The 26,675-nt window shown below is 34.9% G+C and overlaps 1 protein-coding gene across 1 annotated transcript; it reads left to right on the top strand.

Moving 5' to 3' along the window:
• Positions 1 to 3,337: 3,337 nt before the first annotated feature.
• LOC147070897 (uncharacterized) lies at positions 3,338 to 23,968 on the top strand. The gene is made up of 4 exons (XM_085949259.1): positions 3,338 to 3,632; positions 4,374 to 4,842; positions 19,571 to 19,948; positions 23,963 to 23,968. The coding sequence occupies exons 1-4, from the start codon at positions 3,355 to 3,357 to the stop codon at positions 23,966 to 23,968; spliced, it is 1,131 nt and encodes a 376-aa protein (XP_085805385.1). The 5' UTR covers positions 3,338 to 3,354.
• Positions 23,969 to 26,675: the final 2,707 nt, after the last annotated feature.

Genomic DNA, 26,675 nt, shown 5'->3' with positions numbered 1-26,675 from the left:
CGTGGGCGAAATTTGTGTGACATTTTATACTATTATTATTATCACGTGGGTGTTAGTGAGGATATTCTAGGGACACTGCTACCGATTATTACTTACACTATATTCAAATTAGCGAAGTGATAACACTAACGCCATATCTTCGATATATAGAGCAGAGGCCAACCTCGCGACCCCCACGGGGGATATTTGTAGCGAGCTCACTGAAATTTCATTCTCATAATATGACCAAATTAAAAGTTGTACATATAATATGACGTTATGTCCTAATTCCAGAAGGGGTGACGATTTATGATTGGTGGTAAAGAAATATGACGTAACAAAACAAATTAAATATAAAATTTCTGATAATGAAAATATATTCGGTAAAAGCACACTAAATCTGTCAACTTTCAACGAATTTATGCTTTAACGAATGGGGTGAGGGTTAAAAAAATTGACGTTATTTAGAAAAGGGGTAAATTGTTTTCGACGACATGTAACAATTTGAAGGGAGGGAAGTTGAAAAATACCTAAAATCATTTATGGACGAATCCTTATGGGAGGAAAAAACGTTCATATTATATCCCTTATAAATTCTGATAAAATTTTGTCGTCGTTGGACTAGGGGTGGGGAACCTGCGGCCTGGCATGAAGTGCGACATTGATGAATGATTCCAAAGTTTCTTTTATTATAACGTTTTTATTGGCTCGTATTATTGTTTGTCCGATGGTTGTTTGTCCAGTACAAATCTTGCAATCGATTTTTAACTAACTTCCCGACTAGCTAGACATTTTAAACTTTTAGAACATATCAGAACACGATGCCAATGCATTCTTTTAATACTTTTAGCCATCTTTAAGCAGAATTGAATTCATTTTCAGTTAATTCTGTTTTGTATGGAAAGTTATTTCAGAAAAATCCGTAAAAAGTAAAAGACTATTATTGGTTCCTAAGGGGGTGGTCCTAGCAACTAAATTATTAATATATACGTGCGTTACTATGGAAATAAAAATGACATTTCAGTATTCTATATTTGTTTGTTTTTTATTTACTTCATAGCAAGTACAAGTTTGAGCATATTGAGCATTTTAATTCAACAGAAAATTTAAAAACGTTGTATATAAAAAGTTCTTTTTATCTTGTAATTATTTTTATGGATATTTTTAAATCGTAATCCAAAATAATTACAGCATAGTCCTTCAAAACTTTAAAAACGATACGAAAAATCCGTAATAAATTTCTGTTACATCGAATTACAAAAATAAATCGAAAATACGTATGGACCAAAGACTAATTATTATGTACTATTATAAATGACATTTAAATTATTTCTTTTTTACCTACTAGGTAGGGGTTACATGTAAATTATTTTATGTAAAACATTTCACCGTAGCACAGTTTGCCGTGAGCTTTCTTATCGGAAAGAGATGACTGTAAGGCGTATACTATACGGTCTCCAATTTTATTAGATTCAATACGAACATTAATTCAATTTCCAAGCTGATTTTGACAAAATTCATGAATTCAAGAATGAAAACATAACCTAACGTAACAAATAATCCAGTATATTGGCTATTCTCAAAATTTGTTTACTGCTGGCTTCCTGTAAAGTGTAAACCGACAAAAACCGTGTTTTATTTTGACATGAATTTTATGTCAGTACTATACGACCCATATATTTCATCCATTCCATTATCATGTGATACAGCGAACTGCATACGCATAAGTTTCCGGACACTTTATCTGGATCTTAGTTTGAATTTTTTTACAAAAATATGTTAATCTTGATATGCATCTTATTGAAGTTTCATGCAGCATTATAAGACTATAGTCAACTTATTGTAGCCTTCCAACATGACATGGTTATGTGATCACCTGAGTTAAACAAATATTAACTACGGATTCAATTTCACTGCATTGGTTTTTTCCTGCTAAAATTAGTGGAAAAAATAATTCTATCTGTCAGCAATCTAGTAGAAGCTTTTTTCTCACGTAGTATTCGGATTCATATATTTTAACATAAGGGTAGTTATCAAAGACATTTTCTTCGGGCAAAAAAACACTATTTTTTGGTAATACAATATATTATTTTTAATATCCAGTTTGAAGGGAGAGCAAGTGTTCGAAATTCGGGACTGTCCCTAAATATTATGTAATAATAATAATATCTGTCTTAGGTACATTTCATATATTAAATTATACATATATACGTCGTTATAAATAAATACTTACCTACCAATTACCGGTATCGACGTTTTTTCTCGATACGACATATAAATAATATTATTATCCCTTGTGTATGTGCGTCGATAAATCGTAAATCTACGATATGAAACGAGATTCCCAGTAACGACCCGAATTGATTTACTGTAATGCGATTGGCCGGCTCCGGCAACCAATCGCGGAGATTATTGAACTGCGAAATTTGGTTAAATGACAGATTTTCAATCGCCGTCTCCATTTTCATGGCAATTTTCAACTCGCAACGCGGCTATGTCTCCATTATTAATACGGCAAAAATACGGATTTAATAAAATAATCCAGGTCATTATTTATCAGTGCGTATATATCATTCATAGATAATTAAAAATAACAAATGAATTGTTTACTTTACATCATCAATTTTTCATCGTAGATGAATCCACTACCTACTGGATTAAAGCCTCTTCAAGCTGATTCCATCATTCAATGTCTTGTGAATTGCATTGCCACATCTCCACACCATATACCATGAAAATTGTGGTGATCTATTCCATGAGAAGATACCTTCTCACTTTCTCTCACGATACAATCTCGCAAACTTTTTGAGAGCTGATAAATTTTCCATCGTAAAATCAAGTTACAATGACCGACCGGTTCAATTGAAAGTTGGCCCAAATTTAAAAGCTCTCTCCTTTCAACCGATCCATAGTAACACTACCAGGGGATCTAATAGTTATCCTGCAATTCGTATATTAGCTAGTTGAAGAATGAATTAATTAAATAGAAGATCTGGAAATAATCTGGTTATGCATCAAGAGCATTTGTTTGCCCTTTGAATAAGTAAGTACTTCATCATCCCCGCTATGCACGCAATACGGCGTCACACGCTAGAACTCATAATATCTAAAACAACTTGTAGCGCCCCTGATTCAAGCAGTCCGTGACAGGCCTCGAGACTGTCAACAACGCAATATTCCGATTTGTTATGCCCAAAATAAAAGACGCGTATGATACAAATGGACACTGAGTGTACGGCTTTAGAAGGCGTCGCGTGCAGCGCGGCGCGCAGCGCAGCGTGCGGCGTTGTCTGCTATGGCCTTAGTGAACAGAGAGCGTTGGGAGCGCGAGGTTCGGTTTGAAAAGTTATTATGGAGTCGTACGATATTATTGACATGTGTTTAGAAGAAAGTTTGCTTTTTAAAACTGATCTTATGTATAAAAAGAAAGGTCCTAGCGACATTGTGAAACAAAGAGAAATGTTTGGGGAATTTGTTACATTATATGAAAGTTTAAGGTTAGATAAAGAAAAATTTCATGAATATACAAGGATGTCCATATCAACATTTGACTATATATTAGAAAAAATTGAACAACGTTTAAAAGTAAAAAATACAAACTTTCATATATCAAATTGCATAACACCTGCAGAGAAGTTAATAGTGACGTTAAGGTAAATGAAAACAAAACTTTATGTACTATATTTTTTTTTATTTGAATAGGCAATATACAAGATTATGACGATGTAAAGTTTGGTGTATCATTATTGGATCGTGCACCTTGTTGCGCAATATAACCACGGTTATCATAATACCCATACTCATTCTGCGTGACAGCTTCCAACAGCCAGTCATTTATTTTACCGGGGAAACGCAATTTTTGAATTTCTGTCAACTTCTTCATTGTCGGCTTTATGCTCATTAAAAATAAATAATCTTCATCTTTTCGTAAGTTTTCGGCATCTTGACTCTCAATGAAACGTTTTTCAATCATCGCAAGCTTTTTTTTCTCTATCTCCAGCAAATCTTCCCTTAAGTTAGGGTTGCGTTTTCTCTTACAGGTTGAGGAAGTCGTCGATAGTTGAGATGCTGGAGAGCTCACGGACGTCAACGTTTCTGTGTCTATTAACGGCAAATCTTCAGGATCTTGCGAATAACTGCTTTCTTGGCCATCGGCAATTCGGCTATCAAATAAATTACCAGTTGTCGGCACAGGGATTATTTCATCCTTGACGAATCTCATCAAATCGAAATATTGCCACGAAGACACCCAATCATTTGCTTCTGCTCCAGATATGGATGTAGGCATTTTTTTTAGCTCTCGGCGATACTGGTCTTTTAAGTGCTTCCACCGTTTTTTTACAGTTTCTTCTGAAATAAAAATAACATATAGGTACTTTACATTTTCGTTGCAGATACCTCGCTACTGGAGTCTCTTTTAGAGCAATGGCTTTCAGTTTTCGTATGGGAAAAACAACAGTAGCAAATATTGTATACGTAACTTGTTCAGCCATATGGTCAGAATTAGTTGGTATACATATGCGACATCCATCTCAGGAGGACTTAAAAATTGTAGCAAGTGACTATTACAGACTATGGCAATTTCCAAACTGCATTGGCGCCATTGATGGCAAGCACTGTAGAATTAAATGCCCTGCCAATTCTGGGTCTGCATATTTTAATTATAAGGATTACTTCTCGATAGTATTGCAAGGTGTGGCAGATGCAAATAAAAAATTCATTGCAATTGAAGTAGGAGGAAGAGGAAAACAAAGTGATGGAGGAACATTTCACTTTTCAACTTTTAATGCTTTCATGGAGAATGGAGGACTCGATATACCACCGCCTGATATTATACCGGGAACAACACTGCGTTTGCCATATGTTTTGATTGCTGATGAAGCATATCCCTTGAAAATAAATATAATGCGGCCTTTTCCAGCAAGAAATTTGAATAGCCAAAGTGAAAATTTTAATAAGCGTCTCTCTCGCGCACGGAAATGTATTGAATGTGTTTTTGGAATTTTATATGCAAAGTGGCGTACCTATATTAGGTAAAGCAATAGAAACAAACGTGGAACATGCTTGTATAATAATAAAAGCTACATGCATTTTACACAATGTAATAAGAGATCTAGAAGGTCATTTTGATAATAATAACGTTATAAATAATATTGCTACAGCATCAACCACGAATCAATTATCAGGTAATAGACGAAACAATAGTACCTCCGTCGCAGCGCGAGATGCAAGACGCCAATTTTCAAACTATTTTTGGGAAAACAGAATAACACAGGAATAAATTTGTAATGAAATAATACGACGAACTTTATACTAAATAAAAAAAATATTTACCTTCAATTCCGACTTTTACTGCTAATTCCCTCCACCGTTTAGCCTTTATTACTCTATTCTTATAAAGAGGATGAGAACACAGCCATATTTCAGGCATAGATTGTATTTCAGAAATAATTTCTTCGAACGACATTACGAAAATAATTTGCGCGCCGAACTAAACGCTGTTAAATTTCAAACTGGTTTGTCATGGGCGCGCGCGCTCGTCTGCGCGCTGTAAAAAACACAAACACCCCTGCTGTTTTTCATAGCCAGTAAGGCCACCTGCATTGCGTAACACGTGTTTGTCCTCCACGCTGCGCGCTGCGCTCTGCACAACGCTCGTCACTGAGGCCACACACTAACGATCCTAATAATTACGGCCACGCGCATTCGATAGCCACTTGTGAATGCGACAGCTCGCAATAACACGTAGGTGAACACCTTTAGTTATACATGCAAGTCAGGTGTTTATCGCTGGACTAAAATTGTGGTGTGTCTGAGTATGAAGAATATACTTGAAAATGTGCGGTATTCAGCGGTTATATGTGAAAGATAATGGCACCAGCTAGATTTGGTACCCTGTTTTCTAAAATAAACCATTACTTCTCTATCGACACCCGGATTATAGTACGGAGTCAATGTAGTAAACATTTTTGACTTGAGCTCAATATTTTTAATAAAACTCATGTTTATAACTTATTCTCGCGGTTTTATCTATAAGTTATTTGCAGCTATGCTACGTTAGTAATATGTTCGGCTGGTGGCGTTGGGATATTGTAACAAATATTTTCCGAGTTTTAGTTGTCTACCATTCGCTCTACACTTACATATAATTGTATAAGGTAAAATGGGGAGACATCATGCCATGTATGATTACAGCCTACAGATTTTAATGCCTTCTATCGTTGTATTCATTACTATTCAAAACATAGCCACTGCAATTGACTTTGTTAATATTTTAACACTGTTATCACGATGGCTGAATTTAATAATAATGATGTTAATTATCGAGCATGCATCTTTAAATGATTGATGATGATTTTTGTATATTGCCTATGCGAGAGACGTGTCCATAAATGCACCCAATAATGCAAGGCGAACGAATCGAGGCAATTTAAAATTAGAACGATAATTCCGCACATTAATTGAACGGGTCACCGAATGTTCTTTATTCAAATTTGAACATCGTAAAAAGTTCGAACTGTCTTTATTAATCGAGCCTATACATATTTTCATAATACAAATTTGAAATTATACTTGAACATACCACAGAATTGATTCTAAGTAAATAAGTCATCATCAATCGTATAACTAAGCTGCCTATATAATTTTTTCACAGAAGTAGGAGGTGTTCACAATTCATATTAATTATGTTGAGAAAGAAACTGGAATTAATCATATATATCTACATACATAACTTTGAAAATACTTCTGAGAAAATACATTATAACAAATAGAAAAAATCTTTTAAAAAAAATTAAGACCGCAGGAATCGAGGGTCTAGGACGATTTGGCACCGTGAACTGGCCTCCGCCGATTGGCCTCCGGTAATTGGCCGCCGGTACAATCGGACGCCGGCCCAATTGGACACCGACCCAATTCGACGCCGACCCAATTGGCCTCCGGGAAGTTGGACGCCGCACAGTTGAATTAAGTGCGCAAAGGAATAGACGTACGTTACGATTTGTTGGAGTAAATAAGCAAGTCAGTTTAATATGCTTCTATCTTCTCAGTAGTTGTCCCTTATACATTTCGCGCTTGACACATTTTTAATATAGATTGAGAATAATTATTATGCCTTATGATGTTTATTAAAAGAAAATAATTCTTGCCTCGCTAAAACTTAAAGATGTGCATAATCAATTAATTTATTGTCTATTCATGGGTACTTATTTATATTTACAACAAATATTAAAAATAATGTTAGAATAAAAATTACATATTATTTCAGCGTTTTATCGACTTAATATTATAATAAAGCTTAAACATGTATATTATTATGCATAAATACGTATTTTGAGATAGTATGAAATTACAAACAAAATATTAAGTAAGTTATCTGCTAAGTATAAATGTTTCAGTAGTTTGATTGATAAACTACTTAGGTACTGGGTGCCGGACGAAATCCCAAAGGCCTAAATCCCGAATGGCCGAAATCCCGAAAGCCGAAATCCCGAATACCGAAATCCCGAACGCTGAAATCCCAAATGGCCGGAATCCCGAAGGCCGAAATCCCGAAAATTAAAAAAAATACAAACATCAATAATTGCGCAATTTTTGCAAGAGACTTAGCAGATAACTTACTTAATATTTTGTTTGTAATTTCATACTATCTTAAAATAAGCATTTATGCATAATAATATACATGTTTAAGCTTTATTATAATATTAAGTCGATAAAACGCAGAAATATAATGTAATTTTCATTCTAACATCTAACATTATTTTTAATATTTGTTGTAAATATAAATAAGGACCCATGTATGGACAATAAATTAATTGATTATGCACATCTTTAAGTTTTAGCGAGGCAAGAATTATTTTATTTTAATAAACATCATAATTCATAATAATTATTCTTAATCTATATTAAAAATGTGTCAAGCGCGAAATGTATAAGGTACAACTACTGAGAAGATAGAAGCATATTAAACTGACTTGCTAACAAATCGTAACGTACGTCTATTCCTTTGCGCACTTAATTCAACTGTGCGGCGTCCAACTTCCCGGAGGCCAATTGGGTCGGCGTCGAATTGGGTCGGCGTCCAATTGGGCCGGCGTCCGATTGTACCGGCGGCCAATTACCGGAGACCAATCGGCGGAGGCCAGTTCGCGGTGCCAAATCGTCCCATTCCCAGGAATCGAACCTTCATCTCTCGGGTTTCGCGCCCACGCACATAGACCGCCATGCTAAAGTTACCATACTTAATTACGAAAATTTTTAACTAAAAGCCATTAGTTAAATTATGTATGTTCAATAATTAGAATGTTACATTCTTAAATCTTGTGAATTATTCGTTGAATAAAAAAAGTAATTAATTTAAAATATATATCTACGTTAAAATATTTATAACAGCACCCACGGTGGTCGTCTCTGAAACCGTTCGACCCCACGCCTGTACACAAAAAATGCGAACCCAATGGGCTGGGTGAATGGCTAATAACCATTTCTCATAAAAAAAGGTTTGGTAATATATCGTCCACTCTGTTGAGGTACTACATATTCTCCGTTTAGTAGCGATCGTGACAATTTACTTTTTTTAATTCGGTTAGGTCTCTGTCGTATTCTTCATTGTTAAGGGTCGTAATTATATTCAAAATCCACTACGTGTTATATTTATCTAGCCAATTCTGTAATCCGCCATAAACTTAGCTTGGCTATAGATTTCAGACTATCGAGCGGAGAAACACCCTCTCTCCGTCGGCCATTGATGTTTTCCTTGACAGAAAGCCTGAATAAATTGTTTCATCGCTTCTGGTCATTAAAATCAAGAACTTTATACAACGCATAATATTTTTTTCAATGTGTGTTTGATCCAGTGTAAGAGCCCAGTGGGTTAGACGAATGACTAACAATTAGTACTCGTAACCTCCATTATGTGAGGCCTACATCATCTATCTATATAGAAGCCAAAATATTATTGTACTATTTTACTGAAAAACTGGAAGAATTTTATATAGAAAAGAAAATGAGAGGTAAGTCCGAAAAAAAAATTAAATAGTAGAATATACCAAATTAACCATATATACATTAAATAACAACGAAGCAAATCGAATCATTTACAGAATTATCTTATTATACCATGGATTTATTTTACCTATCCATTTATATTGTATTCCAAAGAGAGCTTTCGACTAGAACGTCGATTTTTTTTTGTTGATAAAAATAAACATTGAAAATTTCACTCGCAAATTAAGCTTTGTACACAGACGGAGTAGCCGTTTGTAGAAGTACCTATTGATTTGGTGTCCTACATAAAATAACACATGTCTCATCCTCTGCAACTCATCATGAAAGACAGGGCATATTAAATTAATATAAACACCTGCGAATTCTCCTGCTATCAATATAACAATTCTACCAAGATATTTCTATCGATGTTAAGTTATTTGTATATCGAATACCTTATTAATTCCAAAAATGTCTTACAAATGAACAATACTCCCTCCTGCCTCCCTCCAACTCTCAGATATGGCATATATTATGATTTTTATGATTATTAATTAAAACATTCTAAATAATGATGGTACTGCCAAATAAATATATGTAAAATTAACGTGGTCTGTCGTTTTAAGGCCTTGTCCACATGACGCGTTTTGACTCATGCGAATTCCAGGTACGTGTGACCTCATTGAGCCGTCCACAAGCACCCGCACCGTTACGACTGTCGCGCGCAGTCAAGGTACCTCTAGTGACCTCATTAAGATGTCCACATTCATTCGCGGCAATTCGCGGTGAGACACGCGCCATGTGGCCAAGGTTATTATAAGCTTTTCGTATTATAGTGTGAATGTTTTAGTTCCCGTACAAGCCGGGCATATTCCGAATCAACCTGAATTGAAAAATCCATTTAGAAATGCATGCATATTTGGTACTGTGTAACTTATTTAATACAAACATTTTTCCCGTTTTAAAAAAAGGACGCACATCGATCTAGTTGGCAGAGCAGCCGCCCTCTATAAATAAATATGTCATGAGCGGTTCGAAACTGCGGTTGCCCAAAAAATGCATCTTGTTTTTTTTTAATGGTGATCCAGTGCTAAAAATAAAATCCAAAAAGTTGGGCAAATAGCTAACAACTTTACTGCTATTCCTCATAATACAGTCTGTTAATATAGATAGCTTGCACTTTGTGGAGACTCGTATGTTCCACTTCGAAACAAACACGGTAATTTACTTGTACTTAAAAAAATGGCGTTAAAAACCAACTAGAAAACAATCTCACACAAAAAACATCACGACAAATCGATGTACATATGCTCCGTCTGGCAGGATTTAATCGATATTTCTCTTTATCTTATGCAGTATACCTACAAACTTTCATGGGCAAAGTTCGCACATTTTTGATGCTATGCCAAAAACCTTTGCAAACTTGAGAATTCCGACAAAGCTCGTGCCGTTCGATTAAAAAATACACAGCGAGCTTTAGTCCGAAAGCTCTAACTAGATTAATTTTCGCAACCGCTCAAAAATTATAACTCTTCGTAAAAAACGGCCGATATTAATTACTTGATTAATGAACGGCCGATTAAGTTTCATGTAATTAATTGATTAACATCGCCGTTTTCTAATATTTAAAAACAACGAAATCATGGCTTTAATAATTATCTCTACGCTCACTGTGATATTGAAGTAGCAACGTAAGTTAATAACGACAATAAGTTGTATTCACCACTATCTTTCATCATATTTATTTTACATTTTTAATTAACTATTTTTTCTTTTATTCACAAGATTTAAGAATGTACCATTATAATTACTGAACATACATAATTTTGAAAAACACTTCTGAGAAAATATATTATAACCAATAGAAAAAATCTTTTTGAAAAAAGTAAGACACCCGGCAGGAATTGAGCCTGCATCACTTGAGTTTACGCTCCGTGCGCATTGTCCACTATGCTACAAGGTGACATACTAATTACGATAAATTTTAACTATTGGCCCTTAATACCAAGCTACTAGCTTGCAGGTCGATTTCTGCCGGGTGTCTTACTTTTTTCAAACTATTGGTTATTATATATTTTCTCAGAAGTGTTTTTCAAAATTATGTATGTTTTATATTTTTAATTAAAACTTCTCGCTTTTCTCCAGTTTACGATGCATGAGGAATTTTAATTCAACTCGACATTATTCCTCCATTTTGTATGAGATAACCCGGTCTTCGTTTACCTTCCGATTTCCCGAATGTCACTTTCTTTGTCATGCGTTTTTTTTTACTTTTGGTATGTGTGTCTTGTAGGGTGCTTTGCGATAATGCTTTTATCCCTTTCATCTGTATAGTTGTCGGTTAAAGGTAGTATCCTCCCCGTGTTATTATTTTGGTGGGGTGATCGGTCCTTGTGTTTTGGAGTCTATGTTGATTAAAATTGTTCGATGTGCGTCATGGCAGTGTAGTTGGGCGTGTGTGGATAATTTTTGTCTTATCAGTTGGTGTGTCTGGCGGTAATTACTTCTTACCGAGTTTATGAAGAAGCATTGTGGCGATGGAGTTCTTTAGGCTTAGGATTATCTTATTTGTGTTTTCGTGGCCACGCGGACCTGATTGCAACAGAGGCCAATTTTTCGACATTTGAAAAAATTGCAGCATCGTAGTGAGGAGCGGGATAATCCCGACTCCTCCGTAGAATCAGATTAAAATCTTGAGCATCAGTACGCGGGTACACAAGGCGCATCACGTTGGCGGCCAGCAGACCTCACTTTCTCACTTTCCTAGAGTCAGTCTTAAGCACCGAGGTGCATGGTTGCAAATAATCGGTCCCGTGCGGCTCGATTCGGGACGAAATGTGAGCAATTAAATATTCATTATGTCGCAATACAACGCTGTGGAAGGCGGCCGTGCATAATCCACGAATCTGTAAAGACACGACGGGTGGTAGAAGGTGTATTGCCTGTCTGTGTGATGTTGACCATGTTAGTGGTCCCAGGCAGAACGAGGCCAAGCTAAGTTGACTCTGGATTCCTCAGCAAGATGCTTGTCTGCGTCTGTGTGGGCATTTCGGGCGTATTTTGGGTGTCTCGTGCAGCCTCTGTAGTTAGCCGGGTAGAGCCCTCCACAGTTGGCGCATTTGGCGAGGTTGGTCCTATTATCTTTTTTACATTTCGCTGTGAGGTCACCTGCACAGCGGACGCAGAGCGAGCTTGCGTGACAGTTGTCAGGGGTGACTCGTCCATCCTACTTATCTGACACAACTGTACTATTGACTATACAGCTCTTTATCGTATTTCCGTCTACACACCGTCTGTGTGTCATTGATGAGTTCGAAAATACCCCGCAGCGTGACCTCAACACTCTTCCCATGCACCTGGTTTCATTCATGACAACGTTTACTGATTTTATTATTAAATGTCGGCTTAATGCCTTTGAACGTAGCACTGTCATGATGAATTACAATTATTATGAGTTTTACTTGTTATCATTCATTCCTGAACTGCGGTAAATTGTTCGTGCGACAAATTTTCCGTAAATCACTTAAGAACTAAATAATGAATCACTATCTTAAGAACAACAATTCATTCCACGATTCTTGATAACGATTATGTAGAATCCACGATCGTAGCGTTGCCACTTCATTACTTTGCACTCCGACTCTAGGATGAAAATGGTGTAATATACCTATTCTAAATGTAATATGTATTTTTACATTATTATCTATTTATGTATTTATCAGTACATATTACATTTATACAAGTTAATATCATTTGATCTAATTTTATGCAAGGTAATCAGGCAAAAAGGCGTATCATTGTACTAAAAAGTGCAAAAAAAGTGCAAAGCATATACTATACGTATACCATTTACTCAACTACCTACTGTGGTTGGTGCTCAGTTTCTAAATTATGTAAAAAATGTTATACTTCATTTTCCTAAATTTTAAAACTATTAAAATGCTTAGTTGTATTCACCGGACTATAGTCCAAAAGTGAATCACTTCAAGCGGGGAATCTCGCATGAAAATTAATGTTTTGTTTGTGTGAAAATTTGCGAGAGTTGGATACCTAACAACAGTGGGTATACTTGTACACCTCGTCATTTATTTATAGTGTTTATGATATTATGCAGTACGACGTAAATAACTAGATTTTTGTGCTTTTCCTGAATCCACTTTATAATATCTGATACGCCAATGATGACAGTAATAATTATATTTCAAATTGTATTCAATGTATTTTAACGCGACGTCTACTATATTTTACAAAATATATATTTTATAAAAGGTAATAGCACGATAATATTATTACTTTTATCAAAGATTGTTTATTTTTTAATGGTACCAGGTGAATTTTTCAAAATTCATTAGATTAACAAAATTACATGAAAAGCAATGATTTTAAACATACATAATTTGAAAACACCTCAAAAAATACGACGCCTGGCGGGACTTGAACCCATATTCGGTAAATTCGCGTCAATGTGCGTTACCGATTAAGCCACAGGTGTCATATCTAATTACGACGAAATTAACTAGTTAAAGAGTTAAGCAATTAGTTGGTAATAACATACCTAGACAGAGTGCCGACCTTAAGCAGACCTAAAATCCAGCTCCTTAGGTACTATATGTATCACAAAAATTCACAGGATATTTACCCCGATATTTGACAACATTAATAGTATATAAATCGTCCATCACTGAATAGAACTCGAATGATTTAGTCAAATGAGAGATAAGAACAAATGACCTTTTTATCGACTGCGAACAATAATTCTGTGGCTATTTGGCAGAAGTAGATATGGTCGTTTTATCTATTTTTCATGAGAGCAATTTGAATGTTGTGTGTCTGGTGATAAATACTGTGTAGTTAATTATGAAGAAAAGTTAATGGTTGCCCTTCAACACACTTTGAGTTCTTAATGAAAGTAGTTTTCAGTATGTCCGAATAAGAGAGAAAAGTTTTTGCTGACATTTCCACCGCATTAAACGGATTTTTGCCTCATACAGTTCGTACAAATTGGTACCAGTCTTGTGGGATGTTAATGTTAAGTTCAATAGATTTTTTAGCTTTTTCTATGCGGGTATGATCCGTGTCACATTCCATTCTGGTGTGTCCCACTTCCAAAAAAATGTGTTCTACAGAATGCACGTGTTCAGATTCACTGCCATAATAAGACAATGCTGAAGAAAAGTTTACGTTTTTGTTTTGCCCTGGACAAGAGTCTGAATAGGCTACTGTATTAGTTACTGTTGCTGGAAGATTCTGCAAATGCTGCACGAAGCACGGTGCTATTTTATCAGATCCCCGACCAGAAATTTTTTCATGCCACATGTAACAGCTTGCGGTATCTGTTAGTCCACTATCTTGGTATTTAGGGAAGGTGTGGGTAGGCATTGTTGCAAATTAAAAACTAGTATTCGAGTGGACTGACTAGTTTTAGATAACAATTTGTCGTGTTCTTTCTTCTTATATGATTCATCAGCCTTAGTCAAGTGTTCGTTTTTTTTCATTAAGTTCAGCTTTCCTTTCTATATCGTTTGCACACTCAATCTGATTGTTATATGTATCACATACTTTACAAGTGTCTATACTAGGACTTTTAAATTTGTAGCCTAGGTTACGAAAAATTGAAGCATATTTAGAATATATAAAAAGCTTTTCTGTTGAGAAGTCCGGTCGTTTTTATACAGATCATCCACTTTTGCAATATTTAGTTGCGAAGATAAATAAAATTTGCGTGTATTTCTTCGGGAGTAGCGACCTATTAATATGATTATTTACTTAATTTTTTTTGAATGTTATTTTTATTGTATGGTTCGTGACGTCCTCTTTGGTCACCGTCTATGATTCCTGTTTCCGAGTTGTCTGTCGCAATTGCGACGTCAATTTTATTTCAGGATACGCCAAAAATATTCTGAAACATCTTCTTGCAAAATTTTACTGAATAAATAAAAAAAAATGTTCCAAAATCCATATTGTACCTACCCAAACGGTAATCATATCTTGTTTTAGTAAGTAGAATATATTGATTATATTAAATACTTATTATTTTGCCAGAAGCAGATATGGTACCAGATATAGACCATATCTTTTTTGGCAAATATGACTTGCTTAATTTTAAACATATCTGAAACTTGTTTCATTGATTATGAAGTCAGTAGAAGAGATAAACCATATCTGGTTTTGGCAAATAAAAATATACACATAAAAGAACAAATCTGCATTTAAACCTCAAAACACCAAAAATCGAACATGTCTGCTTCTGCCAAATAGCCACAGAATTATTAATCTATCCAACATTTTGAAACGATACCTCAATTACATAATGTAGACAAAAGTAATGTGTAATTTACATCATTTTTGAAAACACTTCTGAGAAAATATATTAAGTATAACCAATAATAAAAAAATCCCACAGGAATCGAACCGGCATCTCTAGGGCTTCGCGCCCATACACATAGACCAATATGCTAAAGGCGCCATACGTAATTGTGACAAATTTTAACTAATGGGTCTTAGTACTCTCTGAAGCGCTTTCCAAATTGAGCTACTATTGACGATCGGCTTTTGTATTTTATTGCTCATCGACGACACGGATCACTCCAAGATTTTTTGTTCTAACTTAAGGCTCAATTACATTGAGCGAGTTTAAAGGCGGGCGAGTCAGCTAGTGCGATAGTGATGATGACATACAAAAATTTCCACTCGCTCAGAAGCCAACAAGCTAGCGAGTTGAAACCATGTGTTGTTTTTTTAATTTGCTCGTACTCGCAGCTAGTTCACTAGCAACTATGATGACACGCGGCTAGCTTACTACCTAACAAGCCCACAGGCCAGCGAGTAGCAAGTAAAGTAGTCCGGCTTTCAACTTTTCTCGTAGATTGTTTACAATCTGCATGTTAGCTAGTTAGATGATTACACTGGGCGAGTTTACTAGCAGATAGTAAATTCGCCGGCTTGTAGCTTGTAAACTCGCTCAATATCATAACATTCTAAATCTTGTGAATTATTCGTTGAATAAAAAAAATAGTTAATCATATTTAAGTATCAAGTAGATTTACTCAACTTGGTCACCGATGCACTTGTTTTCTTTCAATCCTCAGCTCCTCAATTGTTATTAGTCTATTTAGCCAAGATGTTTATAAATGATTGTTATTTCGTTGATAGGTAATAGATACATTATTCTAATAGTAGAACAGATGCACATTTAGCAGCTATGAAGTGAAAACGCGTTCGAAAATTCGAACGAAAATACGGTTTCGCGCTTAAAATTTTACGCCCCCCATTAACCGGCCGGCCAAGGTGCTTATTTCGCGATCTTGTTGTTGAGATTTTCTTTAACGGCGCGCACGGTTGGATAGTGTAACAGCAATGTTTTGAAATGCTTCTACTCTTTCGTTTGTGAATTTTGGCCATCGTTAAATTGTTTTGAAGTTGCCCGCCTTTGATTTTACGTCCGTTTTACGACGCTCACTTTATGGTATACCTACTCGCTTATTCGAAATTCGAAACAACAACCGGCACATTTTTAACCAATCAAAAGTAGCCTTAGGTACTACTCTTTTTGCTTAGAATTAGGATTAGAGTTATCTGTAAAAATGACAGTTCTTTCTCTTGCGCCAACTATGTGTTACAAAAAGATAGCGTATCTATATTATAATTGACTGCGGGGACAATAAATTTAATTGCACAATACACACCGAATATAGATTCATATACATAATATATTGAATACGGCATGGTTTCCCAATCTATGGTCGCGAACCCAAGGTATTTTCTAGGGCAGTGATTCCCAACGGGGGTTCCGCAAGAATTCGGAAAAGCATTTAAGCAATGGAGTGCACATTTGGAAGTTGAGCTTGATTAGGTTTAGATAGTTATTAATGAACTAGAGTGAATTCTACTCGAGGGAGAATATTTCTTACAGAATGAACAAAAATTGAGATATTTAGAAAAACTGTAATCCATTTTTATACGTATGTATCTACTAATCATTGTTTACTAACCCTACTAGCAATGACATACCATGTTGGTGGTGAATTACGTGAAAATTACAAAATGTTCGCTTGTGGTCCTAATATCGTAAGGATTGTTTATAAACGTGTCAATACTAAGTAAGTTTAAAGATTTTCTATGCATATATATGTACAAGATAGCAACAAGTAATAAATTTACATAACATTTCAGATTAAAATAGTAAAGAGCGGCATTTTATGTCTGCTTATCGACTTAAGATCGACTCTCTGCTTAGATAATAATATGTAACTGCCTACTGCTCAACACGGCCATGTTCTTATTTATCACCCTGTCAGTGTGTAGGGTAAGAGGTACAATCGAGGGCCACCCTCCAGTGATGGGCCACTCAGCAGTAAAACACAAAAAATAGGTATTTAAAAACCTAAGTTATGGGTATTTGTTCCTATATGTGACTCACAACATCATATACTTCGGTTCTAGCACATTATTTCCAGTATAGGTAGCAAGACTGACCCTATAAGTGACCATTTTGTATACCAAGTCACACATTTTGCATTTTGTCAGACAATTGCTTAACTTTTTGTTAAGGAAATAACATACTTTGGAAGGTAAGATCTCTTTAACTATATTACTAATTATACTTTTTATTTAATAATCGTTATGCTGGATATTCAAACATATAATTATGTTAAGTCTACGACTATTTTAAATTAAAATGACACATCTAGCTGGGTGGCCATTTACTGCACTAAATATATGTAGCAGTTGTATGATGGGCCGGGCTGGCCCATGACTGAAAAAATGGTTTTTAACTTTTAGTTAACTTTTTTATGCTAAATACAATATTTATAATGCACTATGGTACCTGCCGTTTTTATTTTTATGTTATTTTAATTTTAGACAGTCGTTGGCCACGTGGCCGATCACTGAATTTGTACTGGCCGATCACTGTATTTAGAAACATTTAACTTCCCATTTCTTTCAGAATATCAAAATACTGAATAATTTAAGTTTAAATATGATGTTAAACTATAGATATATAGAGATTGCATACTTTTATAAAAATGGGGGATCACTATGTGAAGTTGCAAAAAAAAAAAATTGAGTGCCACCATACACAATACATTGGAAATATTTTCTATCCGAATCTGGTTACTCTGTGAATAGAGTTTCCTATATTATTTATCGAAAGGCATAAGTCACATCTTATCTACCAAGTTAGTGAGCTTTGTCTAAAATTTTATTTGAAATAAATCTTATAGCACTATAATCCTAATGCATCTGGGATTCTTCAGCCTACAGATATAACTGTTTTCCCTCCAGTTAAAGCTGCAAAATATCGCAAAATGCTGTTTTCATCCTTAAAGATTTAATGAATGTAGTGGGCAATTAAACAGAAGAAAAGCTTAAAAATATTCAAAATACTAGCTGACGTAAACAGATAAAACATTTTTATACCATACCTACCGATTGCGGAAAAACTTAATCAAATTAAGTCATTATCTGACAACAGCAAGAGCATAGAAAATATAACCCAATTAAATGTATGTAACGTGTCAGTGCCGTGAGAGAATGCAACATGGAAATAGATACTGAACGCATGGAAGAAATAAATGAACATATGGTTAATATATCTACAGTTCTAATTCAAACATTATCATGGCCTCAGATACCAAAAATAAACGATAAACATGTTTTGCAAAGAGTTCCATTTGCCATCACTTCGCAAAAATATAGAGATATTTAAGATCAAAAAATGGAAAACAAGAAAAGTGCAGAGGAAGATAAAAAGAATAAAGGCAAAAACCACACATTTTAATGAGGCAATTGAAAGTAGAGGCAATCAAAAATAATAAAGTTTAAAAAATGGCGGCCAAAATCATTGTGCGATTTGTGAAATAATAATAAAACATCTTATTAAATTAGAATGTTCAGTATATAAAGATAGCTTCCATTCAAATTGCGTTCCAAAATCTCAGCAGGTCCATGTCCCAAATGAGATTGATGTTTTATTTAGTGACTCAGGTGATAAAGTATTCAACAGATAGGTCGATAATTTTCTAAGACCTTAGAATACACTCTCTGTCACTCTATCCTCTTTTATTACATCAACGGTGAGATAAAGGAGTATGTTTGTTGATTATATCATAATATTAGACACGTTGATTCATTATTTTATTGAAAAGTAAGCCTTAGTTGTTTAATTTATGCAGAAAAAGACGGGTGGCCCATCACTGTCTGGAAAGTGGCCGATCACTATCTGAGCGTGGCCCATCACTGTACTTTTTGCGATTTTTTTTTCATTTATATTTTTTGTAATAACCATGTTTGGTATTATAAAATATGTACACCTATATATCAATATACATGCTTTGTAAACACGAAAAAAAATTGCATTTCAATAAAACCGCATTAATAAGCTTGTTCTGACCGATCAAAGCAAGCCATTCGCTTAACTGGCCCATCATTGTACCTCTTACCCTAAGTCAGCCAACTAGGGGTTCCAAGAGATTTAAATAAACGTCTCAAGGGTTCCGCCAATTAAATAATAATTAACTGAAAAAATATTGATAATTATGCAAATCTCAATATCAAAATTAATTTTTAATCGGTGTTTTAGTATCAGCTCTTTATTAATTTTAAGCAGGCATATGACAGCATCGACCGGGAAAAACTATTCACTGTCCTTCTGGACTTTGAAATCCCACCAAAACTAGTCAGGCTTGTTAGAATCACACTGCAGAATACACTCTCCCAGGTGAAGGTGAATGGCCAACGGACGGAGGGCTTTGAAGTATCTCGGGGTCTTAAGCAAGGAGACGGATTGGCTCCCATGCTGTTCAACTTAGCCCTCGAATCCGCTATCAGAAAGTCTCAAGTGAACAGGAGCGGCACTATATTAAGCAGACCGAGCCAATTGGTTGGCTACGCAGACGACCTCAACATGATGGGTAGATCCATACAGATTGTGAAAAAAGAATTTGACCACCTCCAAAGGGCCGCACTAGAGATTGGCTTAAGAGTAAATGAAAACAAAACTAAAGTCATGGTACAAAGCCGACAAAATCATAGTAGGCTGGGCCAAAGTTCCAGTTTTGGAAACCATCAATTTGAGGTTGTCAACCGGTTCACATACCTGGGTTCCAATATTACAAAAGAGAACGAGGAACTGGAATAAATAAAAGCCCAAATAACCGCTGCAAATAAATCGTACTTCTCATTGCTGCCCATATTCAAATCCAGAAATGTCCACAGAAAAACTAAGACGCGGCTCTATAAAACCGTCATACGCACAGTTGTTGCATACGGGTGCGAGTCATGGACGCTAAATGTGAAAGCAGCTCTAATGGTGGATTGCTTTGAGAGAAAGATTCTTAGGCGGATATACGGACCCATGAATGATGGTGGGGAGTGGAGAATTAGGTACAACACGGAACTATACCGCTTATACCAAGATTAAAAACTCTCCAACTTCATAAAACTCTAGAGGCTAAGCTGGGCAGGCCATGTCCAGCGCATGCCTGAGTCACGGATACCGAAGAAGATCCTCGAAGGAAGCCCAGGAGGGAAAAGGCCAGTGGGAAAGCCACGCACACGATGGGGTGATAATGTTACAAAAGATGCCAACCAGATACTAAAAATCAGGAACTGGAAAAGACGTGCGGAGGACCGTTCCGGCTGGAGGACAGCGGTGGAGGAGGCCAGGGCTCGACTTGAGCTGTAGCGCCATCGAAGAAGAAGAAGTTTTAGTAACAAACTGTACATTTTTCTGATCGAATTTCATGCTTACATTTGTTTCATTGTATTAAATTCAATATTTTTATTAATTGTGTGACACAGTAAACTGACACTTGATTAACTCTGTTCAATGAAAATGTGAGAATTCCACCGTTTCAACAAAACCGGTAAGTTCTCGAAGGAAAAGATAAAGTCTTCAAGAGATTAATAAAAATGTAATGTCAGATACTATAAAATTTAAACCAAAGCGAATTTAAACGTAGACGTAAAACTAATACAAGAACTGTAATGTTTGTCGGTAAGACTAATAAAGTGAATTAAATGTGAATCCACGTGAAAAAAGACGCAAATGTGATGATTGCGAAGTTACATAATATAAAGGTAATTTTCAAATTGAATTAATTGATAACGCATCAATTTAATTATTAAAATATTTTTTATGTGTTTTTTCGCCTTATTAAAAATGATTTTTTATGTAAATGTTTGATCTGGTTGCATTATTATTCGTGTACTAAAGGGAGGTCGATAATCTAAAAAGGTTGGGAATCCATATTAAGTTAAATGATTTTTGAGAATGGATTGACTGTTTAATTATTGTGATCTATTAAGCTCTAATTTTCTTGTTAAATGAAGATTTGTATTAATTGTATTCACCCATATTACTATAAACCAATTACGCATGTTTTTCACATTATCAAATGTGGGATTTTCATCCGGTCACCGGCCAGTAGATAATACATTCATTAGAATCATTAATTAGAATTTTAATTACTGTGGAAATACAAAATGTTAGAATGTATTGACCACGTTACTCAACCACAATTTACGTTTAATAATTCAGATTTGATTGTTTCATTAACTTTGGATAAAAATAATAATAATAGTGTAGTTTTAGTTTACAACAAATGGAATGAGTTACACTAGGCATGTCCAATGCGTTAATCGCGATCGACAGGTCTATCACGGGATAGATTTTGGTCATTCGCACCATATGTCCACAGGAATTGAGACGCAAAAATGTAACAGTCACAATACCATCGAGATTTTGAAGAGGAAGCATTAACTATTTCAATTTTTATTTCGTTAACCAGCTTATGTAAAATTCGTTTCCAAATTAACCATGACGAAATTCGTCGTATTATTTGATTCGTATTGAATGACACAGTCCTCCGCAGAAGTGAGAAAAAGATAAGATGCCAATTTCCGCGCTTTAAGCCAAGACGTAGTTACCCTTACCGTCGCGCAGTAAGCTCTTTGCGTTAAGAAGGACGATGAGAGCAATGAGTGCCTTAGTGTCCTCAAACATATACAATGTTATTCAAGTTGAAGAATGACAATGGTAAAGTTTGATGGATCATTGTCAGTTATACAGTTGATACTGGATACTTGAAGTTGGATATTATTTTCTGAGTTACACTATTGGAGTGTTCTTTCCTATTCCTGAATAATGCAGTAATACCTAAGATATAAACATATTATTTTAAATCCTGGAAATAATACTTATTATATAACTTTTTTTCGTATGAGCTCAATTATACGCATTTATTATTTTGGCTCGTCATTACTTGAAGTAAACGTATGAAATATAGGTATATTTTATACCTAGAATAATCAAATTCCTTTTATTACTGTAGTATGGAAGATTATATTTATAATGGTAACACTGAATCGGCTCGTTCGCGCTTCTATAGACAAAAGTTAGCATAAACAAGATTGGAGGAAATTCAAAGCACTAACGAGTCAATGGGAAATTTATTTTTGGCGGGATAATGATTGCTTGCGTCTTTCCCGTCACCCCGCACCGCGTTCCTTTCATTGCATCTTCTTATCAGGCCGCTTGTAACTCTGTTTCAAATGTAGGCAGATATATTATTACGGTGTTATCAATTTATGAGTATACTATTCTTTATACGGACGTCTGAATATTATAAGTACTCAAGAGTAACTTCTCATTAACGCATAAATCGTTAACCAATGTGTTATTCCAGTACTACAGTAAGTATGGGTGCAAAACATGGGTTTCAAATTCAAAAGTGGTTCAAAATTTAAGTGTGTGCCTAAAGCGCAAAGTGTTCAACCTGTGTGTACTTCCCGTGATCACATATGCGTGTGAAACATGTATCCTAAGTAAAAGAGAGATCCAGAAACTTAGAGTAGCACAACGTGGTATGGAGAGGTGCATGCTGGACATAACGCGAAAGGACAAAAATAAGAATGAGTGGATAAGAAAGCAGACAAGAATTTGCGATGTAATAGAGTTTATTGAAAGCCTTAAATGGAGTTGGGCTGGACACATATCTCGAAGAAGAGACAATCGTTGGACAAATCTAGTCATTCAGTGGTATCCAAGAAGTACAAAAGTAGACCTAGAGGCCGCTGGATCGATGAAATGATAAAGTTCTGCGGAAGTACGTGGCAACGCAATGCACAGGACCGAGAGAAGTGGAAGCAGCTTGAAGAGGCCTTCATCCAGCAGTGGATAGGCTGATGATGATGATGATGATGACGACGACAACGCGATATGCAATAGTTAGGAAGGGTGCCTGTTGAATGAAGATAGGCTGTGATAAGTATTTTAAAAAAAGTCTCAAGACAGCCATATTTACGGGACTTGAAATATAATGTTGTTTAATTTGCAGTATTTGACTGATACACTTTAATGAAAATAAAACATTATATATATTTTGGCAGTATGTGTGTGTAGATGATGATGAGATGAGTGAAGTATGAAAACTAGTAGTTGCTGGTAGAGATGACAAGTTTATTTAACAGTTTACGTAGGTACATAGAGACAATATTACACGATACAAAATAGCCCGAGGTAGTGTGACAGTTACACGATTGAGGTACAATGAGGAGTGAGATAGTATTAACCTTCGACGCGACGATACGGAGTGAAATTTGTTCCATCGTGATAGTCATTTTTATTGAAGCTATCATGATGGAAAATGCTTACACTGAGTATCCCAGGCCTCGGTGAGAAAATAAATTTTTAATATAATAAACATTAATACAGGTTGCTGAGGTGAAAAAGTGTTTACTATGTAGTAATACGATTGTGTGAAAATGTATGCAAGGAAAATTCACGTACTAAACAATATTTAAAATAAATAATAGTAATTTGAGAATGAGTTGTATGTTATGGATTCTGCTGACACTACTTGGTTTTCACGGAACCATTGATTGCCACATTTTACTTATTTCATCATTATAGTTTAGTTTATTGAAAAGTTTAAGTATCATGCTTAATAAATAACGTGTAATTAATAATAGTCAAACAATGATCTATCCATTACAGGTGTAATATTGTGTCCCAATGATTTCAGTGATCCGAAGTGACAGGCGGATAGAAAATCGAACAATCTCTACGCAGATAACGAGTTACCTCAGTAACAATTTTCCAAATGTTTATTATGAGTAGGTCAAAAGCAAAAGGGCTACTCTCCACCAATTACAGATTTTAGGGAGGTTAAAACTTTTATTATATTACATTAAGGCTATACTTCAGTTGAGGCATGGTTTAAAACGATCGTGACTAGATTAGACGAGATTCTGCAAACGACGCGTAACGAACAAAACATAATTTGTCATAAAAATTCAACATGCGTCCATTTAATGTTACGTTTATTGTTATTTAAGTAATAATAATATATTCGTTGACATGTTTTGTTTTTCGAGTAAATACGTAACTTTCTTTAGTCATCTTTACACGATTTAAGAATTAATTCCTTCGACACCATCACAAAATAAATTGACGTGCTCGCAAGTCGACTATTGCTCTCCGATTGGCAACGCTTGCAAAATTACGTCCTACCTATTGCTGAAAATTACTTGCCGTTTCACTGAAGTATACCCTTGAATACTGAGCTACTTTTTCCATTGTTTAAATTTAAAATAATAAACTAATTTGATTTAATTTTAACATTTCAAAGAATGACTGTTGTGTATTTGAAATAAAGGAAGCCTTTTTGTTTGTAACCTACTCAGTTTTGTTTGCTCTTTACAAACAACCCTAATGTTCTTGTGTTCATAATAATAAATCTAGCTCTGTACAGAGAAGAAAATAATGTCTTGTCTTGTTTTTACTGCTAAATAATGGTGTGACCCAAGTACCCGCAAAACCCCCTCTTACGTTTATGACAGAAATGAATCAGATCAGTTTGGAGAGATTTTTATCCAGCTGTGAATTTTATTCATCTACGCTGATAATAATGATGAAATCAATTAACGAAGAATTGTTCTAAAAAATGCCATATCGTGTGTTCGGTAAAAATCCCGTTGTGTTCTAAAACTGACCACTGTTACAATCTGGCTAGTTCATTATGCTCTTAACTACTTGATGAGATTAGTTTGATCGCTATATACGTCGTAATACTGGTAATAATAATTATTTAACAGATGCAATTTACATTAAGCAAAGTTAATTAGTGCCTTGTTGAAGTATGTTATTCCGTTTAAAACTAAACTAGTGTTTAAAGTTGTATTACATGGAAATGATCCATAATATGCCATCGACATAAACGCACAATAAATATAAGAATTTAGGTAATCGATATGATGTAACAAAATATTTATTGGTGTACTAAATCTAAACTGATCGTTCATTTTTATCGTCACCTTAGAGCTGGAAAAATCCAATTATATTAATTTCTTTTTATAGTGAAAGCAGAGTTGATTCGTAATGTTTTTGAAATTTTATTGTAAATTCTATGAAAAAAAAGACACTGATGAGTGTTGATAATTTGGCAGAATTCCTCAAACTGCTTTCATCAGCATCTGCAACACCATCTTATTCTCAAATGGGAACATATTAATGTTCATATTTAAATATTTCAAAAATTTTATTTGGAAACAAATCAAAAACATACGATATTTACTTTATTCAATATTTCAACACAAACTATTGACATTTCAATTGACATGGCTAGTAAACAAAAATCACTGAAATTAGATAAATGAGATCGAAGTGACACCATCAATAATTATTCAATTATTTTCTCTGTGATTGTTACTAGTTATTCTAAGTAATTCTAAGATTTGTATGAATACTACATTTTTAACATAAATTTTCTGTAGTTATTTTCAGTCTTCCGTAAAATCTAATTAAAATTAAAACCTTGTTTGTTTTTTTTCTGTTGTAATTATACACATGCAGTGTATGTAAGTAAAACTTTCCAGTATGATCGCAATATTGCAACAGTATTTTGCGAAAACACAGCGAGCTTTCGTAAGCAGTGAGCGAGCTTTTGTAAAAGTTCTTGTGTGCCGGAAGTACCGCTACATATCCGTGACTGTTTCACTTGCGCATGATTCTCTTTTTTTTAAACCGGTCGTTCTTTAAAGTATATTTTTATTACATTCTAATGTTACCCTGCATCTCATTCGGTGCCATGTTTTTCTCGTTTTATTTAAAGTAACTTCTTTGTTTTTTGGCTTTAACAACTACATAGGTACGTATAATAAAATAATAGTATTAGCCAGTGCTGACAACTGTAATTTACAAAATATGCCAGATAGGGTAATAAAATAAGCTAGTTGGTAGAATAAAGGAAGATTACTACTTATACCATACTATACTATACTATAATTTTTGAAACAGCCCGAGAATATCTCGAATACAACTACCAAAGACAAAGGTTGTGCTCGTGTGTAATTTAAATGATTTTTTTTAAAAAAAAAATTAAAACGATTTATGAGAGAAGTGCAAAGAAAAATAATAGATAAAGCGACCGCGCTATGAGATAAGAGTTAAATCATTTGTCGCCAAACTGATTAAATCACATTGGGTTGGACGTAAAAGCTAAACAAATTCAGTCACACAGTGTTCTCCAATATAGCCCTTGGACTAACTATATCGATGCATTGCGATGGGCTATTTTAAAATAAAGTCAGACAACGGGACACCTAAGTTCCTAACAATCTACTCTACTTCCCTTCCACCAGAAGTGAGGCAAAGCACAGGTGGATGATTGGTGTAGGGTAGAACTGAAAGATGATATTGTAATGTCATA

The sequence above is a fragment of the Rhyacophila brunnea genome, unplaced genomic scaffold, assembly GCF_057557595.1.
Source record: "Rhyacophila brunnea isolate RB1 unplaced genomic scaffold, BYU_Rbru_1.0 scaffold_21, whole genome shotgun sequence".
Taxonomy (NCBI): domain Eukaryota; kingdom Metazoa; phylum Arthropoda; class Insecta; order Trichoptera; family Rhyacophilidae; genus Rhyacophila; species Rhyacophila brunnea.
The sequence above is the reverse complement of the archived record's forward strand: the minus strand, read 5'-3'. Positions and strand labels throughout refer to the sequence as shown.

Bases quoted from the DNA above. Each gene is read 5' to 3' on its own strand.
- LOC147070897 (XM_085949259.1), top strand. From the start codon at position 3,355: ATGTGTTTAGAAGAAAGTTTGCTTTTTAAAACTGATCTTATGTATAAA. The intron at 3,633-4,373 runs GTAAATGAAAAC...TTTTCGTTGCAG, and splicing joins AAGTTAATAGTGACGTTAAG to ATACCTCGCTACTGGAGTCT. The intron at 4,843-19,570 runs GTTTTGATTGCT...ATTAATTTTAAG, and splicing joins CAACACTGCGTTTGCCATAT to CAGGCATATGACAGCATCGA.